The sequence below is a fragment of the Lithobates pipiens genome, unplaced genomic scaffold, assembly GCF_037356315.1.
Source record: "Lithobates pipiens isolate NorthernLeopardFrog02 unplaced genomic scaffold, aLitPip1_a1.2 Scaffold_23, whole genome shotgun sequence".
Classification (NCBI taxonomy): Eukaryota; Metazoa; Chordata; class Amphibia; order Anura; family Ranidae; genus Lithobates; species Lithobates pipiens.
In genome coordinates this window covers 122,705,067-122,731,964 of record NW_027507785.1, presented here as the reverse complement: position 1 = coordinate 122,731,964, position 26,898 = coordinate 122,705,067, and the positions used below count along the sequence as shown (strand labels likewise).

At 45.2% G+C, this 26,898-nt stretch overlaps 1 protein-coding gene across 2 annotated transcripts in view; it reads right to left on the bottom strand.

Annotated features, from left to right (window-relative positions):
• The window catches only part of DMC1 (DNA meiotic recombinase 1), a 791,183-nt gene that overhangs the window by 650,320 nt on the left and 113,965 nt on the right, over positions 1 to 26,898 (bottom strand). For both annotated transcript variants that reach the window (XM_077450999.1, XM_077450998.1), the window contains exon 3: positions 395 to 439. In XM_077450999.1, the coding sequence (XP_077307125.1) occupies positions 395 to 439 (45 nt within the window). The remainder of the gene's footprint in view (positions 1 to 394; positions 440 to 26,898) is intronic.

The following is a 26,898-nucleotide window of genomic DNA, read 5'->3' as shown; positions in this document are numbered from 1 at the left end:
AGCTTAGGCGCCAGGTTGCGATTTCTGGTTGCATTGGGGACCTGGCGCCTGGGGTTTGTCGAGCCCTGCCCTAATATGTTAGAAAATTTAAATATTATACAGTTAGTGTTTGCGTCTGCTTAGAGGAGGATGAAAGCACCAAACACTAGAAGGCCAGCTAGTGCCACAACACAGCAAGTGGGTTTATGGGTTGCAAGAGTGCATGCATCATTTTACCCTCCTAATAAATGGTGTAACAGTCCATATACAGGTGATTCAAGTATGTATTTAGCATTTTGCTTTTAAACACATGATCACTATTTAAAAATATTTATATATTTAAAGAGTAAAAACCCTTGCAAAATTGTCTGGCACATGATCTACAATATTACTGTCCATAAGCTCTTATACTTACAATGCCATGCTTTTGTAACATGTCAATATCTTGAAAAAAAGATTCCTAAGTTAATAGAAGATATAAATAGGAAATATGAATACACAGTTCATGATATATACAGTATATTATACTAACATTTATTGTACGACATCATTTATAATATATATAGTTTCAACAGGTCTGAATTATGGCCAGATCTTAGCGTAAAATAAAAAGACAGTCTATTAAAAACTAGGAGTGTCACCTGTATCGCAAATAGATTTTACATAATACGTTTTTTTACATAGAATAGAAGTTTGGGAGTCTTGTCCCCAAAAAAGACCCACCAAAAGAAAAAAGCATGCGGACTATCTTGGTACAGGTTGAAAATGATGTACAAATGAATGTATAAACAAGAATAAAAATTTAAACAGTTATTTATTAATACAAAAACAAATTTAGAGAATTTGTGTTCTTTTAAATAACTGTTTAAATTATGTTTGTTTATACATTCATTTGTACATCATTTTCAACCTATACCGAGATAGTCCGCATACTTTTTTTCTTTTGGTGGGTCTTGGTTGGGGACCAGACTCCCAAACCTCTATTCTACTTAATTCGGATGATGGTACATTCGGTATTCTTTGTTTTTTATTTTTGAAAAATGTGGCACTATAACAATAATCATTTTCAATATATCATCATACTCAAATCATGCAAAAGCTATCATCATGTAAATAAACAGTTGTACAATAATGAAATGTTTACTATCATAATTGTTGCCATCTCTTCCAACAAATTAAAAGGATATGAAAATGAATTAGAAAAGAAAAAAAGAAAAAAAAAAAACGTAAAAGGCGTCCAATAAGGTATAAAACAGCCAAGCTTCCAAATTTATACACATGCACATTGATATCTTGTAACTTAGGGTGTCTGACCAAGAGGGTCGACCAACTATGGCAATGGGGGGGGGGGGGGGTAAGTATCCCTTTAACCACTTTTCGACCGCCGCATGTACATTTACGTCGGCAGAATGGCACGGCTGGGCAAATAAGTGTACAGATACATCCCTTTGAATTTGCCGCCGTGTGGTCACGTGTGCGCACGACCCTGCTGGGAGCTCCATGAGTCAGATTGCGGGTCCAGCGGACTCGATCACCGCGATCGTCTCACGGAGCTGAAGAATGGGGAGAAGCTAAGAGTGCGCCACAAAAAATAAAAACCGCAGAGGTGATCAAATACCACCAAAAGAAAGCTCTATTTGTGGGAAAAGGATGTAAATACCTGAATTTTAATCAAATATTCGTTTTTATCTACTGTTTTGTAAGTACAACCTTTAACTGCTTGCTGACCTCCAGCTGTCAAATGATGGCCAGGCAGCGCAGTCTAGTAGGGGGGGGGGGCGTTATATGACGTCCTCTTATTTAACCACTTGCTTACTGGGCCCCTCAGTCCCAGACCAATTTTCAGCTTTCAGCGCTGATGCACTTTGAATGACAATTGCGCGGGCATACAACACTGTACCCAAATGAAATTTTTATCATTTTTTTCCCACAAATAGAGCTTTCTTTTGGTGGTATTTAGTTACAGCTCGGAGTTTTATTTTTTGCTAAACAAACAAAAAAAGATGCAAAAAAAAAAATCATGTTTTAATAGTTTGTTATAAAATTTTGCAAACGGGTCATTTTTCTCCTTCATTGAAGTGCGCTGATTAGGCGGCACTGATAGGCTGCATTGGTGGGCACTGATAGGCTGCACTGGTGGGCACTGATAGGCATAGTTAAGGTGGCACTAATAGGCACAGATAAGGCGGCACCGATGGGCACAGATAAGGCGGCACTGATGGGCAAAGATGGGCAAAGATGGGCACAGATGGGTGGCACGGATGGGTGGCACGGATGGGCACTGATAGGTACCACTGATAGATGGGACTGATGGGCACTGATAGGTGGCACTGATAGGTGGCACTGCTGGGCACTGATGGGCGGCACTGGGGTGCAGCACCTTTGAGGCAGATTGTGGGCACTGTGGGTGGCACTGTGGGCACTGCTGGGTGGCACTGACGGGGGCACTTACTTTTAATTAGGGTGGCACTGTAGGGGGCAGGTGGGCACTGGCAGGGGGCAGGTGGGCGCTTGCATTGCTGGCCGTGATCGGGACTGATGTCCCGATCACGGCCGCCGGTGATCGCCGTTTTTATTTTTACTCCTCGCGCTGTCAGCGCGAGGAGGAATACTAGCCGATTACCGGCTCCGTTATATCACATGATCAGCTGTCATTGGCTGACAGCTGATCACGTGATAAGGGGTCAGGATCGACCCCTTGCACGGATCGGTGATCAGGCGGGTCTCATGGACTCGCCGATCACAGAGCGCGCCGCGCGCGCCCCTCAGGGGGCGCGCAAGCTGCTCGTACACGGGACTACGTCTATTAACGTCGTCCCGGAAAAGGAGATCCGCGCTGTAGCCGTCATTTGGCTATAGCGCGGATCTCAAGTGGTTAAACAGGGAATGTGCGCAAACATGCGCGCGCATCCCTGTTCCTATGGTGGCTGCTGTCACGGAAACACCACTTGCCACCAAGGAGGGGGTAAACAGCCATTGGATATGGCTGTTTACCACGTGATCGGCCGTGACTTCATCACGGCCGATCACAGATGGTTCCACCCCCACTGTGCATGGCACATGCGCGCGAGCACGTCTGTGGTGGCGTGTTCCCGGGAACACTGCTCATCACCGACGCTGGTAAAGAGCCATTGGCCGGCTGTTTACCCACGTGATCGGCTGTGATCCTTTCACAGCCGGTCATCACTAAATGTCAACAAACCGCGGTAACAAGACGTTACCGGGTCTCCTCCTCACACACCGATCATGTTTAAGAAGGAGATTGCGGTAACATCTCGTTACCGCTTACAGTACACACCAATCACACTGATTGCCCGCCCCCCCCCCCCCCCCCCATAAGAGGATCTGTCACCACCCATCATAGTACCTGTCACTTACAGTCCATCAGAGTACACGAGTACCTGTCACAGTCCATCTAAGTACCTGTCACAGTTCATCCGAGTACCCGAGTACCTGTCACAGTCCCTATGAGTACCCAAATACCAGTCACCAGGCCATCAGAGTACCTGTGTACCTGTCACCAGGTCATCATAGTACCCGAGTACCTGTCACCAGGCCATCAGAGTACCCGAATACCTGTCACCAGGCCATCAGAGTACCCAAGTACCTATCTGCAGCCCATCAGAGTACCCGAGTACCTATTTGCAGCCCATGTCTCATAGAATATACGTTTGGGTGTTTGCTTTCCAAAATGGGGTCACTTTGTGGGCAATTCCATTGTCCTGGTGCTCCAGGGCCTTCAAAAGTGTAATAGGTGGTTGAGAAATGAGATGTGTCATTTTTGCCCGTAGAACACCTGAAGGTGCTACTTCAATGTGGGTGCTCTGGATGTGGCCAAGCTGTGTAAAAGTCTCACACATGTGGTATTGCCATATTTGGGAAGAGTAGCAGAATGTATTTTGGGGTGTAATTTGTTGTATGCATATGCTGTGTTTGAGAAATAACCGGATATGACAATTTTGCAAAAAAAATAAAATTTTTAAATTTTAATTTTGCAAAAAATTGTGGGGAAAAAATGACAACTTAAAAAAAAACTCACCATGCTACTTAATACCTTGGAATATCTACTTTCTAAAAAGGGGCGATTTGGGGGGTACTTGTACTTTCCTGACTTGTTAGTGTCTCAAGAAATGAGATACAGCTGATGTACAGAAGGCCTGATCAGATGTGATTAATTTTCAGTGATTGGCACCATAGTTTGTAGACTGTATAACTTTCACAAAGACCAAATAATATACACTAATCTGGGTTATTTTTACCAAATATATGTAGCAGTATAAATTTTGGCCAAAAAGTATGAAGAAAAAAAAACTAATTAGCAAAATTTTATGACAGAAACAAAGAAAAAGGCATTTTTTTCATAAAATGTATTTTTTTTATTTATAGCACAAAAAAAACAAAAACACTAGTGATTAACCACCTTGCGCCCGCCCTATAGCCGAATGACGGCCGTAGAGCAGGCGCGTTAGTCCGGGTGGCCGTCCCTGGACATCCTAATATTTACTTCCGCAATGCGCGCCGCCGCGGGCGCGCATCGCGGAAGTTCTGTGTTCGTCGTGTCCCCCGGGGACAGGGAAACACAGATCGCTATAAACGGCCAATCACAGCGGCCGTTTACAGCGTGATCGGCGTGTCCAATGGGAGATGATCTCACATGTAAACATATGAGATCATCTCTCAGCGCCGCTCTCCCTCCTCACACAGACAGTGTGAGAAGGGAGAGAAGAACGGCTGCAGCGGCAGCCGTTCTGCCTCGAGTTAAAAAAAAAAAAAGTAAAAAAAAAAAAAAAATGTGCCATCCTCCCCCAGCAGTGCCATCCTCCCCCAGCAGTGCCATCCTCCCCCAGCAGTGCCATCCACCCCAGTTCTACCTGCCCCCAGTGCCATCCACCCCAGTGCTACCTGCCCCCAGTGCCATCCACCCCAGTGCTACCTGCCCCCAGTGCCATTTGTCCCCAGTGCCATTTGTCCCCAGTGCCATTTGTCCCCAGTGCCACGTGTCATCAGTGCCACGTGTCATCAGTGCCACATAGTGCCATCTGTCATCAGTGCCATGTATTAGTGCCATCTGTCATCAGTGCCACATATCAGTGCCATTTGTCATCAGTGCCACCTGTCAGTGTCGCGTGTCATCTGTTGTCAGTGTCACGTGTCATCAATGCCACTTATCAGTGCCATCTGTCATCAGTGTCACGCGTCATCGGTGCCATGTATTAGTGCCATCTGTCATCGGTGGCATGTATTAGTGCCACGTATTAGTGCCATCTGTCATCGGTGTCATGTATTAGTGCCACAAATTAGTGCCATCTGTCATCAGTGCCAAATGTCTTCAGTGCCACGTATTAGTGCCACGTGTCATCAGTGCCACATATTAGTGCCATCTGTCATCAGTGCCACATATTAGTGCCATCTGTCATCAGTGCCACATATTAGTGCCATCTGTCATCATTGCCACGTGTCCTGGTGCTTCAAAAGTGTAATAAATAGTCAACAAGTTAGATGTGTAATTTATGTAACCCAAAAAAATACAGCGCTATTCTTAAATGTGATTAGTGTAACAATAATAAAACGTAACAAATAAAATTTGTGAAACTTATACTGTACGTGCAGCAGCAACTTTAAAACGTGAGATACCCACAAATTAGATACTAGTTTCAAATATTAGTCCATATTCCCCATCAGCAAAGATTCTGATTGTAGTCTCCAATGTGTAACACACCACACCAGTAAAGGAAAAGTGTCATCAGAGTTGCAGAGACAGGCTTCCACCACCAACACTACTGCCGCTTACCAGCTAGACTGATCCCATCACAGAGACCAGATATCGCCACAAGTAAAACACTCCCTCTGCACATGGACCGCCTGGAGGATGTATCCCTATTAGGCACTCGGTTCAAGTAGTTGGAAAGATCCTACGGCCACACCACTCATTGCCCTGCTGTGCCCAGTCACGCCACTGCCAGTAGTCTGTCAAACTCTATGGCTCCTTTCACACTGAAACACGATGTGTAAGATGTGTAATTTATGTTCCTAGAACACATGATGGCGCTACCTGCATGTTGGGCCTCTCTATGTGGCCAGGCTGTGAAAAAGTCCCACACATGTGGTATTGTAATACTCAGGAGGAGTAGCAGAATTTTTTGGGGGGTGTCATTTGTGGTATACACATGCCACGTGAGAGAAATAACCTATTACAATGACAATTTTGTGGAGAAAAAAAATGAAAAATCGTAATTTTGCAAAGAATTGTGGGAAAAAAATGACAACATCAAAAAGCTCACTATGCCTCTTACTAAATACCTTGGAATGTCTACTTTCCAAAAAGGGGTCATTTGGGGGTATTTGTACTTTCCTGATTTGTTCGTGTCACAAGACGCGAGATAGGCCACCAGTACATCAGATGTGATCAATTTTGTGCGATTTGCACCACAGCTTGTAGACTCTCTAACTTTCACAAAGACCAAATAATATCCACTAATTTGGGTTATTTTTACCAAAGATATGTAGCAGTATAAATTGTGGCCAAAATTTATGAAGAAAAATTAATAATTTGCATAATTCTGTCACAGAAACAAAGAAATATGCGTTTTTTTTCAAAATTTTCTGTCTTTTTTCATTTATAGCGCAAAAAATAAAAACCCCAGAGGTGATCAAATACCACCAAAAGAAAGCTCTATTTGTGGGAAAAAAAGGACAGAAAATTCATTTGGGTACAGTATTGCATGACTGAGTAATTGTCATTCAAAGTGTGAGAGCACCGAAAGCTGAAAATTGGTCTGGGCAGGAAGGGTGTTTAAGTGACCAGTAAGCAAGTGGTTAAATACCACCAAAAGAACACTATTTGTGTGGAAAAAATTATGCAAGTTTCATATTCATAACAGTGCTGCATGACTGAGTAACTGTCATTCAAACTGTGAGAGTGCTGTAAGCTGAAAATTGGTCTGGACAGGAAGGGGGTGTAAGTGCACTGTATTGAGGTGGTTAATAAACTTTTTAACATTCCTCTATGGGCTTCACTTTGTGGTGCTTTTTCATTTGTTGGTGACACCGGTCTCATGGTTGGGGGGAATGTTATGAACTTGGATGTCCTAGCCGAGTTCGATTTGGAAAGAGGAGATTGATGTAAGCCTGTCCTGCGATACTGCCACAGCACACATCCATCCATTGAGCATTTGATGTTGGAGTTGCTGACAGATCCTGTTACATGCTCGTATTTACGCTTTCTGGTAAAGAGATTGGATTTGCCACTATGGTGTTGTGTACTGTAATTTCACACTGAAGCTGGTGCAGGGGTTTTATCTCTTCCTTTTGTCTAACAAAAAGACTGTTCAACAATTATCTTTAGTGCTGCATGTGAACTTTTTAAGATGAAATACAGTTGAACAGTATGGTTTTATTACCAGGCAGGACCACCACATGTTTAGATGTGTACCACCGGGCTCACCACATCTCCAACATCGGTCTTGTAGAGCCGGATTAATTGTATTTAATAAGGTCGGACAGCGATACCATCTGGTTACAATTTTATAATTTGGTTCCTGCAAATGGGATGCTAGAGTTGATTTAAATCTAAGAAAGGAGATTTTATCCCATTCCTCAGGTTATTGCCTAGTTCTCGTTCCCAGTCTTGAGTGTAAAAAGGGCGATGGGGGAATGGAAGCGACAGGAGGATTCCATATATTTTAGAAAGAGCATGTGGACATTTTTGATCAGAAGAAAACAACTCCTCAAACATAGTAAGATCCCCACAGAGCTGCTCTATGCTTAATCCATCATAAAAATGGAGTAGTTGGAAATATTGAAGCCAATCTCCTCAGTTGGCACAAGAGTGGGAAATGAGATCGCTCGGTTTCAGACCCCTCAGAGTGAGCGCGTGTCGGATAGGATATAGATGTGGTGCATGCCCTTGCTTGACAACCCCGGATTACCCAAAATTGAGCTACGAAGATATACTGTATGTAGTAATGGCCTTGTGCCAGACATACGAGAGAGGAAAGCGAGTGTTAGCTGTGTAAGGGGCGGTCGGTCCGTGGGAAGCAACCATGGAAGAGAAGTCAGTGGTACTGGCAATAAGTCTGACTCAAGAGTGACCCATTGCTTGAGCGTTCTACTAAGTACCACCGCAATATGATATAGTTCCAAATGGGGCAGCCTTGCTCCACCAGTGTCTCGCCTCCTCACCAGGATATCATACCTATATCTAAGGGAAGACCTAGACCAAAATAATTTAAGGTAGAGTGCGCCGATCAAAAGAGAAAAGCGTGGGACTTGAATCAGAACTGTTTAAAAGATATAGTGAAATCTAGGGCGGATATCCATCTTAAAGAGGGGCATCTATCCCAACCAGGAGTGTCGCATTGATGACCATGTCTTAAAGCACTGCTGCATGGTGGACAAAAGCGAACAGTAATTTAACTCATACAGTTTATGAAGTTGCAAAGGTAATTATTTGTACTCCTAGGTATTTGATAGAGTGCTATGCAACCTGAAATGGAAATGTACCTGCGATGGAGTCCTGGGTGCCTGCAGGAAGTGATATATCTAAACAATACAATTTTGCCGCTTTCATTTTAAAATTACTTAATGTCAAATAATTTCAGTTCCCTTAATAGCGAAGGAAAAGCTATTAGCGGATTGGTAACATGAAGCAGGAGGTCCTCTGCAAATAGGCTGATCTTATATTGCTTACTGGCAATGTCCACACCTTGCATTGAATTATTAGAAAGCAGAGCTATTGTTAAGTGTTCCATTGCTAGTATGTACAAGAGGGGTGAAAGCGGGCATCCTTGTCGAGTCCCATTTGATATATGGAGCGGATCCAAAAGTAAACCATTCACCTTAATATGAGCTGTTGGGCAGGAGTACAGAGCCATTACTTTATAAATTAATTCTGGGGAAAGAGCAATTTGCTCCAATGTTGCTTTCAGAAATGCCCAGTCTAGATGATCGAGCGCTTTTTCAGTGTCAAGTAAAAGAAAAAGAGGGACCTTATGTGACTGACAATGAAAGATAAGAGATATTATTTTAATAGTATTATCTTGTGCTTCATGAGTAGAAACAAAGCCAACCAATCTAGACTAATGATAGAAGGAATAACTGACTGAAGTCTGTCCGCTAATAGTTTGGCATATATTTTAAGGTCGATATTAAATCAGAGAAGTTGGACGGTAGCTTGAACATGCTGCAGGATCGTTCTTTTCTTTCTTTTTTATGGATAAGAGTAATATGGGCTTCCTGCAATTGGTGGGAAAAAGAACATGAGTCCAAGATTGAATTAAAGGTAACATCCAAGATAGGGGCTAAAACGTCTTAAAAATTGTTTATAGAAGACGCCTGAAAGGCCATCTGGGACCGGGCTCCTGCCAGACTGAAGTGCCCTAATCTTTTTCAAAATTTCCTTGATAGTGAATGGTATATTTAATGAAGCAGCAACAGACTGATCTAATCTAGGTGAAATATATTGGGAAAGATTTTTGCATCCCTATGTATTAGTGGAGGCTGTAAGAGGAAATGTTATAAAAAAAAGAGTCATGTAAAACTCATGTCAAAGCAATATCCTCGGAGGATTGCACTAACCCCACTTAGGACATCGAATTTTTGGCATATATGTGCATCCAAAATTTGTACGTAAAGAGGTAGCCAACGGTCTACTAATCTTGTTGCCAAACTCAAATAGTTCTGTATATAACGTTTTTATGTCGATAGTACACCTGGTCAAGTAGCTGATGAAGATACTTACATTTCCTTTCCAACTGCTGGAAAATATTAGCCACAGGTGTGTGTTTATGGGCAAGCTTGATGCTGAATCATCCAGGAAGCACTGACACTTCTAGTTGAATGGCCCTGAGGGGGAAAGGAGGAACATTGGTCTTTAAGACCGCAGGCCTAAAAAAGGAAGGGAACAAATCCACTTAGAAATTGTGGATTGAGAAGCAACCTGACCCTTGGCAGGACCTTCAGATAGAACAAAAAGGGAATGAGACTGTGAAAACAAAGCTGTAGAGACTTCAGATTAATTCAAACAGCCGAATGAATCCCACAGTAAATAATTTTTTTCTTAGAATGCTTAGGATGACAAAAAGACACAATGTACTGATTCAGGCAGAAACAAGCAAGCCCAAAAGAGGGCCGAAGCCTCAACGCCATCTAATGGTGAAGAATTGGGAAAGATTACTTGCAGGAAAAGAAGTTCCAAGACTTTAGGAGCTGAAGTAATGGTAACCAAATAAGATAACTTGCACGTAAGAAGCCAAGGTATGAAACGTGACAGCTTTCTGAAACAGAATAACCAAAGCGGAGATTTGCCCTTGATGATTCTGCAGGTCAGAGACCTCTCCACAGGACCCCACCAACCTGTTGGGGATAAAACGTGCGAGTCTCACAACGTGCAGAGAAAAGTCTTCCATGTAAGATGGCATACCTTCCTAGAGTTTGATTTCCTTGCCTAGAAATGGTCTCTGCTAACACCTTTGTGTGAAGGGCCCACTATCCCGGATTCAGCTGCTGATAGCTAAGAAAGTCAACCCTGGGAATGTATAAAGTGTAGAGCAGGAGTATGAAGTTCTGCCCAGGATAAGATGGGGTCCACTTCTTCCTGAGAAGCATGGTTTTTGGATCCTTCTTGATGTATGCAACTGCCATGGCATTGTCTGACTAGCCTGATAGGGAGACGCTAAAGGCAGATAGATCAGTATAAGACTCAGCCAAATCATCCAAAGTTCCAGAATTTTGATCGGCTACCTCTGCTCCTCTGATGACCACTTTTCCTGAACCAAAAGGTTCTCTAGAACACCTCCCCAGCCCGACAATGTGCCATGCTTCACCAAAATCTTCAAAGTCACCGGAAGAAAAGATTTTCCAGCATCTACATAGAAATTCATCATTCCCGACCAACCTGGTCTCATGAATTAGCAGATCGGTTAATAATATTGACAGGATACCAAGTTGTAAAGCGCTGGCATGAAACTGGATATACGGGACCATATCAAACAAAGCTACCCATCTTCAACAGGATGTTCATGCAGACTCAAATTAGCGACTTACCAGTGACTTCAGAAACTCCACCTGGGAGTAAAGACATTTTTCCTGAGGAAGCAGCATTTTTTCCTGTGCCATGTCTAAGACTAAGGCTAAATACTTCAGATATTTTGTCAAAAGAAGTGCCAATTTCTGAAGATGAGATGCAGCACCCAAACATCCAGGACCTGCACCAACAGATGGACATTTGAAGCCAAGGTCTGAGCTGATTGCTACCTGATAAGCACATTGTCTAGGTACCCTATACAGTGGGAGGACCCTGAGCCATCAACATTCCTAGAACCAGAGCCAAGACCTTGGTAAACACTCTGAGAGCCTTGTAAAGACAGACTGGTAAAACCACATTCTGGCAGTGGCACTCCTTTGGGATGTGCAAGTAGGCATCCATGATATCAACTGATGCCAGGAAGTTCTCCTGATGAAGCAATCACCAACCAGGTAGATTTCAGTGTAAAATTGAGACCCTAGAGGTCCAAAATGGGCTAGACTTCCCAGTTTGGCTTGGCAACAGTAAACAGGTTGGAGTGGAATCCATGAGACTCCTCCACCTCAGACAGATGGGATGATTGCCTGAGACAGCAGCTTTTATAAAAAAAAAAAAAAAAAAAAAACACTTTTGTGGCTCTGAAAAGATCCTTTCATGCATAAAGCATGGAAGGGAAAACAGCAAAACTTTAGGTTGTAACCTCAGGACTTTCTAAGTCCCGAGTATGAAGAGGGCTTGCCAGTGGACCCGGAGGACTTGGCATTTTTTTCTTAAGGAACTGGAATGTAGACTTCTGCTTAGTGCCTGACGCTTGCTGCTTGCAAAAAGAATTTTGCTGCCTTTTTAGGGCTAAGAGCGGTCTTATATCCACAGTCACTTTCTGGATGAAGACACCAAAGGATGGTCCAAGCAAGATCTCACTCTCAAAGGGAAGCACCTCATGTTGCTTCTTAAGCCGCGTACACATGGGGCGGACTGTCTGGCCAACTTAGTCCGTCAGACAATCCGACGGACAGTCCGTCATACTTTCGAATGAACGGACTTGACCACACACACCACTTTTTGAGCGGACTAATACGGCGTACTAAGTCCGCCATACTATCCGCCCTACTTTTGAAATGAACGGACTCGCCCACACGCGTGGAGGAAAGTCCGTTCATTTCGAGCGCGTCTCCAGGTAGGCGGGGCCCGCGAAGGAGACATCGCTGGCCCCGCCGCCTGGTATGGACTTAAAGGGGAACCCCAACGCCGAAAAAAATCGGCGTGGGGGTCCCCCCCAAGTCCACAACAGACCCTTGTCCGAGCACGCTACCCGGCCGGCCAGGAAAGGGGGGCGAGCGAGCGCCCCCCCCTGAGCCGTACCAGGTCGCGTGCCCTCAACATGGGGGGTGCCTTGGGGAAGGGGGGGCCGCGCGGCCCCCCCACCCCAAAGCACCTTGTCCCCATGTTGATGAGGACAAGGGCCTCTTCCCGACAACCCTGGCCATTGGTTGTCGGGGTCTGCGGGCGGGGGCTTATCGGAATCCGGGAGCCCCCTTTAATAAGGGGGCCCCCGGATACCGGCCCCCCACCCTATGTGAATGAGTATGGGGTACAATGTATCCCTACCCATTCACCTGTGAAATAAAAGCACAAAAAAAAACACAACACACGAGATAAAATACTTTATTGCACAGCTCCGGGGGTCTTCCGTCTTCGGGGGTCTTCTCGCCGGACTCCTCCGCTATCTTCTTGTAGCTCTTTTGCTAGCGGAGGAGTCCGGCTTTCTTCCTCGCCGCCGGCCTCTTCTCCCGACTTCGGGGGTCTTGTCCCCCTCTTCGGTTCTTCTGCGGGCCACCGCGCCTTCTTATAGCTCTTTTACAGGCGGTGGTCTTTTACAGCCGGTCTTCTGTCGCCGCCGTCGCCTTCGGTTCTTCTTCTTCTTCGTCTTCTTTTTCTCCAGAAGATGTTGCCTTGACGATCTCTCCGGCCGGAATGCCAGGGACGCACTGCGCGGCCACTTATATAGGGACAATGGGGCGGTGTCACATGGCTTTATGTCACATGGGTTGGTGTCACATGGTGACCCCGCCCCCTTACGATGTCATAGTCCCCATGTGACATCGACCCATGTGACCAACCCATGTGACATAAAGCCATGCGACACCGCCCCTTGTCCCTATATAAGTGGCCGCGCAGTGCGTCCCTGGCATTCCGGCCGGAGAGATCGTCGAGGCAACATCTCCTGGAGAAAAAGAAGAAGAAGAAGAAGAAGAAGAAAAAGAAGAACGGAAGGCGGCGGCGACAGAAGACCGGGCCACCGCCTGTAAAAGAGCTATAAGAAGGCACGGTGGCCCGGCAGAAGAACCGAAGAGGGGGACAAGACCCCCGAAGTCGGGAGAAGAGGCCGGCGGCGAGGAAGAAAGCCGGACTCCTCCGCTAGCAAAAGAGCTACAAGAAGATAGAGGAGGAGTCCGGCGAGAAGACCCCCGAAGACGGAAGACCCCCGGAGCTGTGCAATAAAGTATTTTATCTCGTGTGTTGTGTTTTTTTTTGTACTTTTATTTTACAGGTGAATGGGTAGGGGTACATTGTACCCCATACTCATTCACATAGGGTGGGGGGCCGGTATCCCCGGATTCCGATAAGCCCCCCGCCCGCAGACCCCGACAACCAGCGGCCAGGGTTGTCGGGAAGAGGCCCTTGTCCTCATCAACATGGGGACAAGGTGCTTTGGGGTGGGGGGGCCGCGCGGCCCCCCTTCCCCAAGGCACCCCCCCCATGTTGAGGGCACGCGGCTCAGGAGGGGGGGGGGGCGCTCGCTCGCCCCCCTTTCCTGGCCGGCCGGGTAGCGTGCTCGGACAAGGGTCTGTTGTGGACTTGGGGGGGGGACCCCCACGCCGTTTTTTCGGCGTTGGGGTTCCCCTTTAAGTCCATACTAGGCGGCGGGGCCAGCGACGTCTCCTTCGCGGGCCCCGCCTACCTGGATACCCGCTCAAAATGAGCGGACTTTTCTCCGGGCGGGAAAAGTCCGCTCATTTCAAAAGTACGGCGGACTGGCACACACACGGGCGGATTGTCCGCCGAAATGCGAGTCCGACGGACAGTATTACGGAAATTCCGAAATACTTAGTCCGCCAGACTGCACGCTGAAAAAGTCCGCTGAAGCCCACACACGAGCGGACTTGTCCGCTGAAATGTGTTTCGGCGGACTAAGTAGGCCAGACAGTCCGCCCGTGTGTACACGGCTTTATAGGAATGTTCAACTAACCAGCTATTGAACCTTTGGATTCTCTTAATATGGATAGACATGGTGCCCAACCTGGAAAGTTGCAGTATACAGTGTTCAATGGCATCCACAGAGATACGAGGCTCTCTGAAAATGACCCAGGAACTACAAAATGGCTAAGATAATCTGGGTGAGTTTCTGTAGAGCAAAGCATGCACTTTGCTCAAACTTTTTGGCAAGCTCACACTAGAGCCATTACTGCCTGCAGAGAAAAGGCCATCTTAAAGCTGAACGCTAGGAATTCAGCCATTCTGTAAAATGTGCTTGCATACTATGAGTTAAATCCAATGAGGTGCATGCCACCTCATGGACTTATCTCTTTAATTTACATCTGAATCTGAGAGTATAGCTATCATTACACTCACAGAGACTATGGCAGGAGAGATGCTACCATTGCGCAACCTCCCACCAGCTGCCTATTCACAGGAGCCTTTGTATTATATGAATGACTTTATATAACACAAAAGCACTTTGTGATTGGGCAGAATGAAGAGAGGTGGGCACAGTGGCAGCTGCTGGAGCTGAGACCGCTAGGAACAGCATTGGAGTGCCAAAAGTATAGCAAGAACCATGCTCCCAGTGCTTCAAAAAAAGGATTTTTTGTTACTCACCGTAAAATCCCTTCCTCTGAGTTCACTGACAGACACAGCTGCTTCTTTTTTATCCATGACCAAACAGGGTTTTATAGCCCCCCCTACAGGAGTAGGACACTAGGCAAAAAAAAAGGCTTGGCACCTCCTATGGCCAGTCCTCCCTGGGCATAAAACCCCATCTTTTCTATAGGTCTCCAGGCAGTCACAAGCAGTGTCAAAGGAGACTTTCCATAGAGGGGTGGGTGCTGTGTCTGTCAATTAACTCAGAGAACGATTTTACAGTGAGTAACAAAAAAAATCTTGTTTTTTCTTACATTCATTGACGGACACAGCTGCTGCTTCTTTATCCATGACCAAACACGGATGTGCCCAAGCAGTGCCACAATGAGGGGTTGGCAAACCAACAAATGTCAAAACAAAACCCAGATCAATATGCCAACACTCTGAATCACTTCGAAGGGTGCCTAAGAATCCTAAACAGCGGCTTGCAATACCTGGTGACCAAAGCTAGCATCTATGGAAGCCAACATAGCAACTTTTTTTTTCTTCTTTTTTTTTTAAAGTTAGTAAAGTGTGCAGAGACAACCAATTAGTCACTTTGTAGACTTGAGAAACAGACACCTGCTGATGGAATGCCCAGGAGGCACTAACTGCCTTGATGGCGAGCTCCTTAACAAGGAAGGGAGGCTCCCATCCCTAACGGCATACAGTTGTGCTCATAAGTTTACATACCCTGGCAGAATTTATGATTTCTTGGCCATTTTTCTGAGAATATGAACAACACAAAAACTTTTCTTTCACTCATGGTTAGTGTTTGATAATAAATGGCTTCAGCCAAATCAACTGTGTTTACTCTTTATAAATCAGAATTACAGCAGAAGCTACCCAAATAACCCTGAGCAAAAATTTACATACCCTAGTTCTTAATACCATGTATTGCCCCCTTTAACATCAATGACGGCGTGAAGACTTTTGTGTTATTTGTGGATGAGGCTTATCAGATGGTAAAGCTGCCCATTTCTCTTTGCAAAAAGCCTCCAGTTCCTGTTAATTCTTGGGCTGTCTTACATGAACTGCACATTTGAGATCTCCCCAGAGTGGCTCAATATTGAGGTCAGGAGACTGAGATGGCCACTCCAGAACCTTCACTTTATTCTGCTGTAGCCAATGACAGGTCGACTTGGCCTTGTGTTTTGGTTTATTTTCATGTTGGAATGTCCAAGTACGTCCCATGTGCAGCTTCCTGGCTGATGAATGCAAATGTTCCTCCAGTATTTTTTGATAACATACAGTACTGCATTCCTCTTCCTGTCAATTTTGACCAAATTTCCTGTGCCTTTGTAGCTCACATCCCCAAAACATAGCAGAAATGGTATACCTTTCATAGGCCTTGACTCCTCTCCAAATGTAGAGTTTATAGTTCTGGTCAAAAAGCTCAATTCTGGTCTCATCACTCCAAATGACTGTGCCAGAAGGTTGGAGGCTTGTCTCTGTACGGTTTGGCGTATTGTAAGCTGGATACTTTGTGGCATTTGCGTAGTAATGGCTTTCTTCTGGCGACGCGACCATGCAGTCCATTTTTCTTTAAGTGCCTCCTTATTGTGCATCTTGAAACAGCCACACCACATTTTCAGAGAGTCCTGTATTTCACCTGAAGTTATTTGTGGGTTTTTCTTTGAATTCTGAACAATTTTCCTGGCAGTCGTGGCTGAAAATCTAGTTGGTGTACCTGACCGTTGGTTTGGTTTCAGCAGAATCTCCAATTTTCCACTTCTTGATTAGAGTTTGAACACTGCTGATTGGCATTCTCAATTCCTTAGATTGTTTTTTATTTTTTTGGTTTAATAAATTTTTATTAAAAAGACAAACAACAAACATTTACAACAAAATCAGCATACAACATCCAAGCCCTAAATCTAGAGAACAGGATTACCAAGTACCGTCCAATCATCCAAAATCAGAACATATTGGAACTTAATACAGAGAAGAAAAAGTGTAAATGCCAGTAAAACAAACATTTTGGAGGGTATGGGTGTATTACACAGCTCAAGTTCAAGGACTAGGCTTCAAGTTGTCTTTCATAGAAGCAGAGAAATACTGTTAGTAGAGCAAGGAAAGATGAAAGAGTGTGAAGGGGGGGAAAAGGAAGGGGAGGAGGATCACAAGGGAAGGAAGGGGAGGAGGATCAAGAGGGGAGGGAGGGAGGAGGTGGTTTGCGCAGTAACACAGAGAATCAATGTAACGGAACCTTCACTATTCAACAATTAAGCCAGGGGTAAGGTAAGACCAGTCCACATGAAAAGAAGAGAACGACTCCTCTGGTAGATGTAGCTGTCCTGGAGGATTTGTGAGGGTGTGGACTGCTCAATGGGATTGTGTTATAAGAACCTTATAAAACAAAGTGGTGGTGAATTTCCTCCAGCAGGACCACGTCAAAGAATTTCTTTGTAAGGTATTCTTATTGGTGTGAGTGATGTCCTCCATGAGGTGAACGGCCACAATTTTATGCATCCAGCTTTTCAGTGATGGAATCTTGGGTTGGTCCCAAAGAGCAGGTATTAGTGCCTTGGCTGTATTCAACAAGTGGGGAATCATGGAGCGCTTGTACAAGCCAACAGGATCCATAGTAGCGTGGAAGATAATGGCCCAGGGATCATTGGGAACGCTGAGGCCCGAGATCAGCTGTATGATTTGGATAACGCTGGACCAAAACAGTCTGATAAATGGGCATGACCACCAGATGTGTACATGAGTGGCCCTGGACCCACAGTTCCTCCAGCATAACAGGGAGTTTTCGGGGAACATCCGGTGTAGTTTCGCTGGAGTATAGTGCCACCTGGTAAGCAGCTTGTAATTGACTTCAGCCATTTTTGAGGCAAGTGATGAGACGTGGGTTAATTGCAGTACCTTTCCTTTTTGTAGGTCCGTAAGACATGCGTTTAAGTCCTCTTCCCATTTAACCAGATAAGGCGGGTGTGAGTTGTGAAGGAGTTTGATAAGGGCGAAGGGGGATCCTTTGGGCAAAACAAATCTTCGATTTCATTTAGATTCTCAGGACCTCTTAGTGGTCGAGGAAGGGCTCGCAGGAAGCACTGTAACTGAGCATACCTCCACCTGTCCAGGAACGTAATTGGTTTGGCGCCGAAGATATCCGATAAAGGCTTAATGGTAGTGGTCCGGAGAACCTGGTGCAGTAACAGGGGTCGGTCTGGGGACCAAGCTCGAAATCCTGGGTCTAGTAGTCCTGGTAAAAAGTACCGATGGTTAAGAAGTGGTATTAAAGGGGAGTCGTAAGACCAGGAGAACTTCTTGTGTAGGTTGTCCCATACATCCAAGGTAGAGGGTGAGCGAAGAGGTTTTGTGGCTAAGATGTCTGCGCGTGCAGGGGATCCATGGTACAACCGCAAGGTCTGCACCACAAAGTATTCCACGTCAAACCACAGCTTAGTGTTAGTGGCGTACTTCCAATCCGCTATCCTGAAGAGTATGGCAGCATGATAATATGCCCTAAAATATGTTAGGGCCAGACCCCCAGCATCCTTGGAATGGTGTAAGACGTTCCTAGACACTCTGGGGTGACTGTTCCTCCATATATAGCAGGAGATCATGGTCTGTTATGCGGTTAAAAACCCTATGGGTACCCCTGTGGGAATCATTTGGAATAGGAATAAAACTCTAGGCAATATGTTCATTTTGATAACATTAACCCTCCCCAGCCAGGAGTGCGAGAGGCTCTTTCAATTTCTCAGGTCTTCTCTGATGTTGTTCAGTAGAGGGAGGTAGTTATACCGAAAAAGGGAATGAATAGTATGCGTAAGATAGATTCCTAAGTATTTCATGGTTCGTGGAACCCATCTGAAAGGGAAGAGGGGGCGTATAGAATCTGTTTCTCGTCTGGGAAGGTTAATGTTCAGAATTTCTGACTTAGAAAGGTTAATTTTGAAGTTGGAAAGCTTTTGATAGGTAAGAGGGCCAACATTAAATTGGGTAGGGAGATGCGAGGTCGCTGGACAAAGAACAAGATGTCATATTTATGGATTGCAGAATCTATCTGGACCCCATGGATATTGATATTATGTCTAATGGTGGACAGGAAGGGTTCAAGGGTGAGAGCAAAGAGAAGAAGGGATAGGGGGAAGTCCTGCCTGGTCCCGTTATACAGTGAGAATGAGTCACTTAAAGAGCAGTTTATGCGGACACGTGCCGTGGGAGTGCAGTATAGGGAGGTTATGCGGTAGAACATTTTGGGACCAAGTCTCAGGTGATGCAGAGTCGCTTTGAGGTAGTCACAGTCCACTCTAATGAACGCTTTTTCGGCGTCGGTGGAAACAAGTAGGGTGCGCTGGGAGCACCGCCGTACGTATTAATCAGGGATATGGTCCAGAGGGAGTTATCCCTGGCTTCCCTGCTCGGTATTAAGCCAGCCTGATCCTTCGAGATCCAGCTAGGGATAAGCGGAAGTAACCAATTGGCCAGAACCTTGGAATAAAGCTTAACATTAAGCAGGGAGATTGGCCTATAACTACTGCATAATGTAGGGTCCTTACCTGGTTTAGAAATAACTGTGATGTGGGCTGTGAGAGAATCCGGGCGCAAACAGGATTTGCGTGAGATTGAGTTGGCATATGCCGTGAGGTGGGGGAGTAGGATGTCACTGAATGTTCTATAGTAACAGATGGTGTAGCCATCGGGGCCAGGGGCCTTTCCCATGGGCGAGGACTTTAGGGCAGCCCGGAATTCCTCAACAGTGAATTCCCCAACAGTGAATTCCCCTTCTAGTGCCTGGAGTGCGGAGGTGGAAAATGTGGGCAAATTGGCCTCTTTTAAATACGACTGTATGCTGTTTGCGTTTTTCCCCCGGGGTTAGCGAGGGCGTTTCACTCTGCATGTTATACGAGTCAGCATAGTAGTCCCTCAATGCTGCAGCTATGTGTGGAGTAGCGTGTACTAAATCTCCATTGGGAAGTTTTATTTTGAGGATAAAAGACCTGGTTTGTTTCGCCTTGAGGGATCTCGCCAGCTGTCTACCGGGTTTATTACCCCACTCATACATTGTCTGAGCGAATCGTTGGAACTTCCTTTTAGTGTCTAGATCCAGGAGGGTTTTTAATTCTTCCCGCTTCAGAGTGAGAGCTTTTATGTGGGCTATATGTAAAGTAAGTTTATGTTTGTCCAAATCCGCAATTTGACCAAGGACCTTGCGCGACCTGCTGATCATGCTCCTTTTTTTTCCCCTTGAGCCTAGTTCAATGAGTCGGCCCCTCTTGGTAGTCTTGTGAGCTTCCCACACAATGGAGGGGGAGGACTCTGTTGTGAATTCATGAAGAGATACATTTAATATTCACTGGCGGAGATGAGAGATTTCAGTAGCCAAAAAAATAAAAAAAATAAAAAAAAAAGGTGGATGAACTATAGTGTTGATATTACTGAACTGTGACCTCTTGGAGAACTTTAACCACTTGCCGCCCGCCCTATTACAAATAGACGGTGGCAAAGTGGTTTCATAATCCTAACCGGACGTCATATGACGTGAGCAGGATTATGAGCCACTGCGCGCCCCCGGGGGCGCGCATCGCGGCGATCGTTGTTGCGGGGTGTCAGTCTGACACCCGGCAACTACGTTCTCGGTAAAGAGTCTCCGACGGAGACTCTTTACCACGTGATCAGCCGTGTCCAATCACGGCTGATCACAGTGTAAATGGGAAGAGCCGGTGATCGGCTTTTCCTCACTCGCGTCTGTCAGACGCGAGTAGAGGAGAGCCGATCGGCTGCTCCTCTGACAGGGGGGGTCTGTGCTGATCGATTATCAGCACAGCCCCCCCGAGGATGCCCACACTGGACCACCAGGGACGCCACCAGACCACCAGGGATGCCCAGCAGAGGTAATCCTCCCTAGACCACCAGGGATGCCAGTCAGGCACAATGGATGCCAATCAGTGCCCATAATGGATGGCAATCAGTGCCCACAATGGGCATCACTGATTGGCATGCATTATTGTTTGGCACTGATTGGCATCCATTAGTACAGTATAACACCTGTGTTGCTAATGAGTGCCCACCTGTGCCGCTAATGAGTGCCCACCTGTGCCGCTAATGAGTGCCCACCTGTGCCGCTAATGAGTGCCCACCTGTGCCGCTAATGAGTGCCCACCTGTGCCGCTAATGAGTGCCCACCTGTGCCGCTAATGAGTGCCCACCTGTGCCGCCTATCAGTGCCCACCCATGCCCATCTGTGCCGCCTACCCATGCCCATCTGTGCTGCCTACCCATGCCCATCTGTGCCGCCTACCCATGCCCATCTGTGCCGCCTACCCATGCCCATCTGTGCCGCCCATCCATGCCAATACGTGCCAGCTATCAGTGCCAATTTGTGCCACCTATCAGTGTCCATCCGTGTCGCCTATCAGTGCCGCCTATCAGTGCCGCCTATCAGTGCCGCCTATCAGTGCCGCCTATCAGTGCCGCCTATCAGTGCCGCCTATCAGTGCCGCCTATCAGTGCCGCCTATCAGTGCCGCCTATCAGTGCCGCCTATCAGTGTCCATCAATGCCACCTCATCAGTGCCACTTCATTGGTGCCCATCAGTGCCGCCTTATCAGTGCCCATCAGTGTAGCCCCATCAGTGCCCATCCGTGAAGGAGAAAACGTACTTATTTACAAAGTTTTGAAACTGAAACAAAAAAAACATTTTTTTTTTCAAAATTTTCGGTATTTTTTTATTTGTAGCACAAAAAATAAAAACCGCAGAGGTGATCAAATACCACCAAAAGAAAGCTCTATTTGTGGGAAAAAAATGATAAAAATTTCATTTGGGTACAGTGTAGCATGACCGCGCAATTGTCATTCAAAGTGCGACAGCGCTGAAAGCTCAAAATTGGTCTGGGCAGGAAGGTGTTTAAGTGCCCTGTATTGAAGTGGTTAAAGCAAAGTACAAGATCTCACAGGTTTTTCCAAATGTTAAAGGGATTAGCTATCTTTTAAAGTTCTACAAGCCTGTATTGAGACAACCTGAACAAAAGGGGGATTTTGTCATAACATATACCTCAAAATATCATATTTTGTTATTTTTGTTTTAGTCGGGTAAAATTTAAATCAGGGATACCAAAGGACCACTTTCCCCTCCCATCAGAATTAGGTGACCAATTTATATGACCCATTGAAAAGCTGGGCTGCGACAAACAAAAGTCTCAAGCTGACTCAGACTGAAGCCACAATAACTTTTAAGTCAAGGAAGGTTTAAATAAATAAACCTATTGTATCAGAGAGTGAACAGATATCCTAAAGTCAACCTCAGATGTCAATGAGACAATGACTAAGATACAAAGTTCATTTGAGACGCTGCAAGGAAACATTGAAAATTGTGTATATTTTTACATCATGAATATACGTATATTAGAAGCAGGGATATGATAGTTTACTATAGTACAAATGTCTCAAAACATGGTGCGAAAGGAATATACAGGCAGACATATTTCAAAAATACTTCAAGTGATTCAAACTGTATGTGATATTTGTGGGTCAACAAGGAGATATTGTGGTTTGGTATCTAGTGATCTGGGGAACTTTGTCATGGAGAGATTATGTGTGAAAGTGTGATTATAAATAGAAGTGTTTTAGCAACGAATTAGCATTATAAAAACATATAATCGTGATTATAACTGTATAAGAATTTAACCTATGTTTAGATAAACAAATATTGATTGGATACCCGAATTATACATGTATCCATATAGATAATAATTGTATGTGATATTGTTTGATATATATCTAACCTGTGTCCTTTATAAATGGACTAAAGATTAATAGATATACATTGATATGCATATATATCACCATTTTATGCAAGTGATTATTCAAAATTATGTTAAGCGTATTTTATATTATACTATCATTCCTGAACACTCGAGAGATATTCGTTAGAACATATATAAACAACGAACGCATATTATAGAAATAAAAATATTAACTTAAAGCGGGAGTCCGCCGGGACTCCGCGTTTTTTTTTTTTTTTTTTAAAAGCCAGCAGCTACAAATACTGCAGCTGCTGACTTTTAAAATAGTGACACTTACCTGTCCAGCACGCCCGCGATGTCGGCACCCGAAGCCGATCTCTAGATCGTCTGTCGGGTGCTGCCGCCGCCATCTTGGGTATGGGAATCAGGAAATGGAGCCTTTCGGCTTCATTTCCCGGTTCCCTACTGCGCATGCGCAAATCGCGCTGCGCAATAAGGACGGTCCCCGCTGCCTCTGGGATCTGTGTGTTTCCCAGCAGGCAGCGGGGCACTTACGGAAAGGGGCGGGCACTTGCGGAAAGGGGCGTAATCTACGCCCCTTTCCGCAGAGAGCTATCCCGGAAGTGGGTGCAGAATACCTGTACTGTACAGGTATCTGCACCCCCCTCCCCCCCTGAAAGGTGCCAATTGTGGCGCCGGAGATGGGGAGGGTTCAGATGAGCGGAGGTCCACTTTAGGGTGGACCTCCGCTTTAAAGAGAAAAAAACACAAAACACATGAGACACCTGGTGGTTAAAGGTGCGATTACCTTAAAATCACGAGACTACTGGGAAAGGTGATCATTAAGTCTGCCTGCCAATAGGAAAGGGACACATACCCTCTGGGCAGAACTCAGTATAATTTTATGATCTTTTTGTTTAAGAGGATATTTAAGAAACTAAAAAGGAAAGAGCTCAGGGGGAAGCTTAGGGACCCCCCCTGAGAAGGGACACTGGAAGACGCCCAGACAACTGACACTCATGCACCATGCATGAATACATATTTTTACATTCACGAAGATCCCTGCTCCTTGGAACTCGGAGGTCACACAAAGTAATTCCTCTGCAAGAGAATCTAGGTCGAAAGCCACGGCAGCCATCTTAAAATTCCTGGTAACCAACAATCCACACTAGTAGCCAATCGGAATGAATAAATAAATCCATATTAACAAGTATATGTTTATCATCTCTTCTATGTTTTCTTAAATATAGATTTTTTGAATATTCTATTATTGAATATCTTTCTCCAGAATCAATAACCGCCTGTTAGATTTTTCTCTAAATTGAATTTTTCATTATAAATTTCTTTTTGCATAGATGCCAATTTTATTGACAAACTAACATCAAATTTATTTCACATTGTTAACCACTTACTTACCTGCAGTATAGTAACGGTTGGACGTGTGAAATACAGACATTCTGTTTAAATTGTCAATTATCAAAAGGTTATTGATTCTACTGAGAAGTGATTATGGTGATGATTAAGTCCAAAGTACGACACTCCCATTTTGAGGGTATTTCCATTAATTGTCAAATGATCAAGTAATGCAATCTGTATGTTAATTTCATGTAAATATTCATTTTCTGTCAACCAATAAATGTAACTATTTTTATGATCACTTGTCTCCGTGAATAAGTTTCACATGTATAGACTGTGTCATATAGATTGATTCTATATCTTAAAAATATCTTCGTTAAAAATTACTTAATAAATATTGTGCGGGAAAATGTCCTTAAAAAGCACAACTCGGAAGAAGTATTTTCATTGAAATACTGTTTTATATGTGAGGACAACTCGGATACCTCTACTTGGTTAGAGAGGAGAGAATCACTGAGTTTCCAGTTATTGGAGCGATGCGCTAAGGAGGGCATAGTCATACACATCGACACTGGTGCATGGTCAGATATGGTGGCCGTTCCTATTTGGGCAGACCGCAATAACTGGAGATGGTGATGATCTAAAAAGATATTATGAATGAGCGAGTACGACTGGTGTGTTTTAGAAAAGCGAGAAAAATCCCTGTCTCTGGGGTGGCGCATCCGCCAGACATCGATCAGTTGTAGATCGAGGAGCCTGCGTTTGAGTGAGGACAGTCTTTTAAACGGGATATTGGAACGGCCCTGTGAGGTGTCTAAGACGGGGTCTAAAGGCATATTGTCACCCACGAGGATAGTTATGCCATTGGCAAATTGTGCCAATTTAGAAAGGGTCTGGGAGAGGAAGGCTGGTTGGTGTCGGTTGGGGCAGTAAACGTTTGCCAGAGTGCAGCGTGTGTTACCCAGTAATCCCTTTTAAAAAAAAAAAAAAAAAAAAAGATACCGACCATGATCGTCCGCTACCATATCAACAAGACGGGGAACACTGCCGTTGAAACCTATGGCCACTCCCTTCGCTTTGTTAGTATCAGACAAGCTGTAGTACCATTGCGGAAATTGGGGGGGGGGAGTCAATTTGACCGATGTTTCATGAGTCAAGTGCGTTTCTTGAAGAAAGGCAATTGAGCATGCGGCTCTTTTCAATTCACGGGTAATTTGGTGTCTTTTTGCGGCAACATTCAGACCCCTTACGTTATACGTGGTAATTGTTAGTGAGGCCATAGCATCAACAGAGTGTAACCCTTATTCTTAAATTTCCACGCAAGCCAACCAAGGGAGGGAGAGAAAGGGGAGAGATAGAGGGAAGGAGGAGAAATTGAGATAGGAGAGACAATCTGAAGTATCGAGAAATCACTTCTGAAAATGAACCATTGGGAACAATTAACAAGTCACGCATTAATCTGCCGTGATCCCTGAGGGGAGAGCAGGCGGCAATCCCGACCTCAAACAAGGAGTCGGGAGTCATAACACGAATGCCATCTGCTCCCTCTAATCCCAAAAGGGGGGGGGGGTAGGGGGTTTACTGAGCGAAAGGCACATGGGAGCAATGTGCCCCGCCAGCGTTCAGCTAAGCGTTAGGATAAAAGAGAACACAAACATGTAACGATGAAACATATACATGTACATATACAAATACATGGGTATCAGCAACTGAAACACTCGGCAGCACTGGAGAACCATTGAACCAAACAATGTCCAGGCAAACAGGTATTAATACTTACAGGACCGCTCCATTGGTCTGGAAAAGGAAAAAGGCCCCATGACAGGGGGGCCCCTTGAGTTCACTGATGTAGCGTGAGGCAATTGCACTGTCCAGAGTTGCGATCCTATTTTCAGTAATTAGGTGCGTCCACTCTAAGCATGGGCCTTAAATGTCCAGTAGTGATGAAAAAGTGATTTGGAGCGAGGAGAAAAAAGAGACAAAACAAGAAAAAAAAGTGAACACCAGAAAGCATTAATCAGCCTTTTTTTGTGTAGATCCTGGGTTGGATGTGCGCCTTTTTTTGACGGGGTTCTCCGCCATTGAGGATCCGGAGCAGAGGCGAACTGGGGAATCTGGACCTGCTATCCCGAGAGATCTACTTGTGGCAAACCGAGTTCCTTCAGAATTGGAGGCAAATCTTCCTGGAACCGTAAGGTATGGGAACGGACGTTTTTATTGGCGATTAAACACGCTGGGAATCCCCATCTGTACGTAATCCCATCTGCGTGGAGGAGATCCAGAAGGGGTTTAAGAGCTCTGCGACAGTCCAGCGTGTCCTTAGACAGGTCTGACAAAATGCTGATGGTGGCCCCATCAAAGTCTATGGTAGGCATGCTCCGCATTTTGGTCATTATAGCATTTTTGTCTGAAAAGTAATGCAGGCGGCATATAACGTCCCTCAGCTAATATGAGGAAAAATTTCGGGGGCGAAGAGCCCGATGTACTCGGTCGAACCGCAATGGCTCGGTGACCGGATTTCCTAAGATTGTGTTAAGGATGCCACGGATCGATGGTTCGAGGTCGTTGTCACCAGTGGCCTCCGAGAGACCCCGTACGCGCAGGTTATTTCTGCGGTTTTCTGTTCTCGAGATCTTCGCGTTTATAAGATGAGGTCTGCTGGGCAAACGCTAGTTGTGTAACCGTCTCTTGCAACTCTTATGGCGGATGCCTGCGATTCCGGTCGGAGCTCCGTCTCCTCCACTCTATCCAGAATATGCGCCATATCCGCCCTGACTCCAGTAATCTCCTTTATGGATTTTTCCAGTCCATGGAACATTCCCGCCAACTCTTTAAGACCGCTTACTAGGTTTGACATGTCAGAGCCCCCCGGGGAGCCGGGGTCATCCATAAGGTCAGATCATTCGGATGAAGCAGGAGAACTTTCCCTAATGGAGGCGGCTAGAG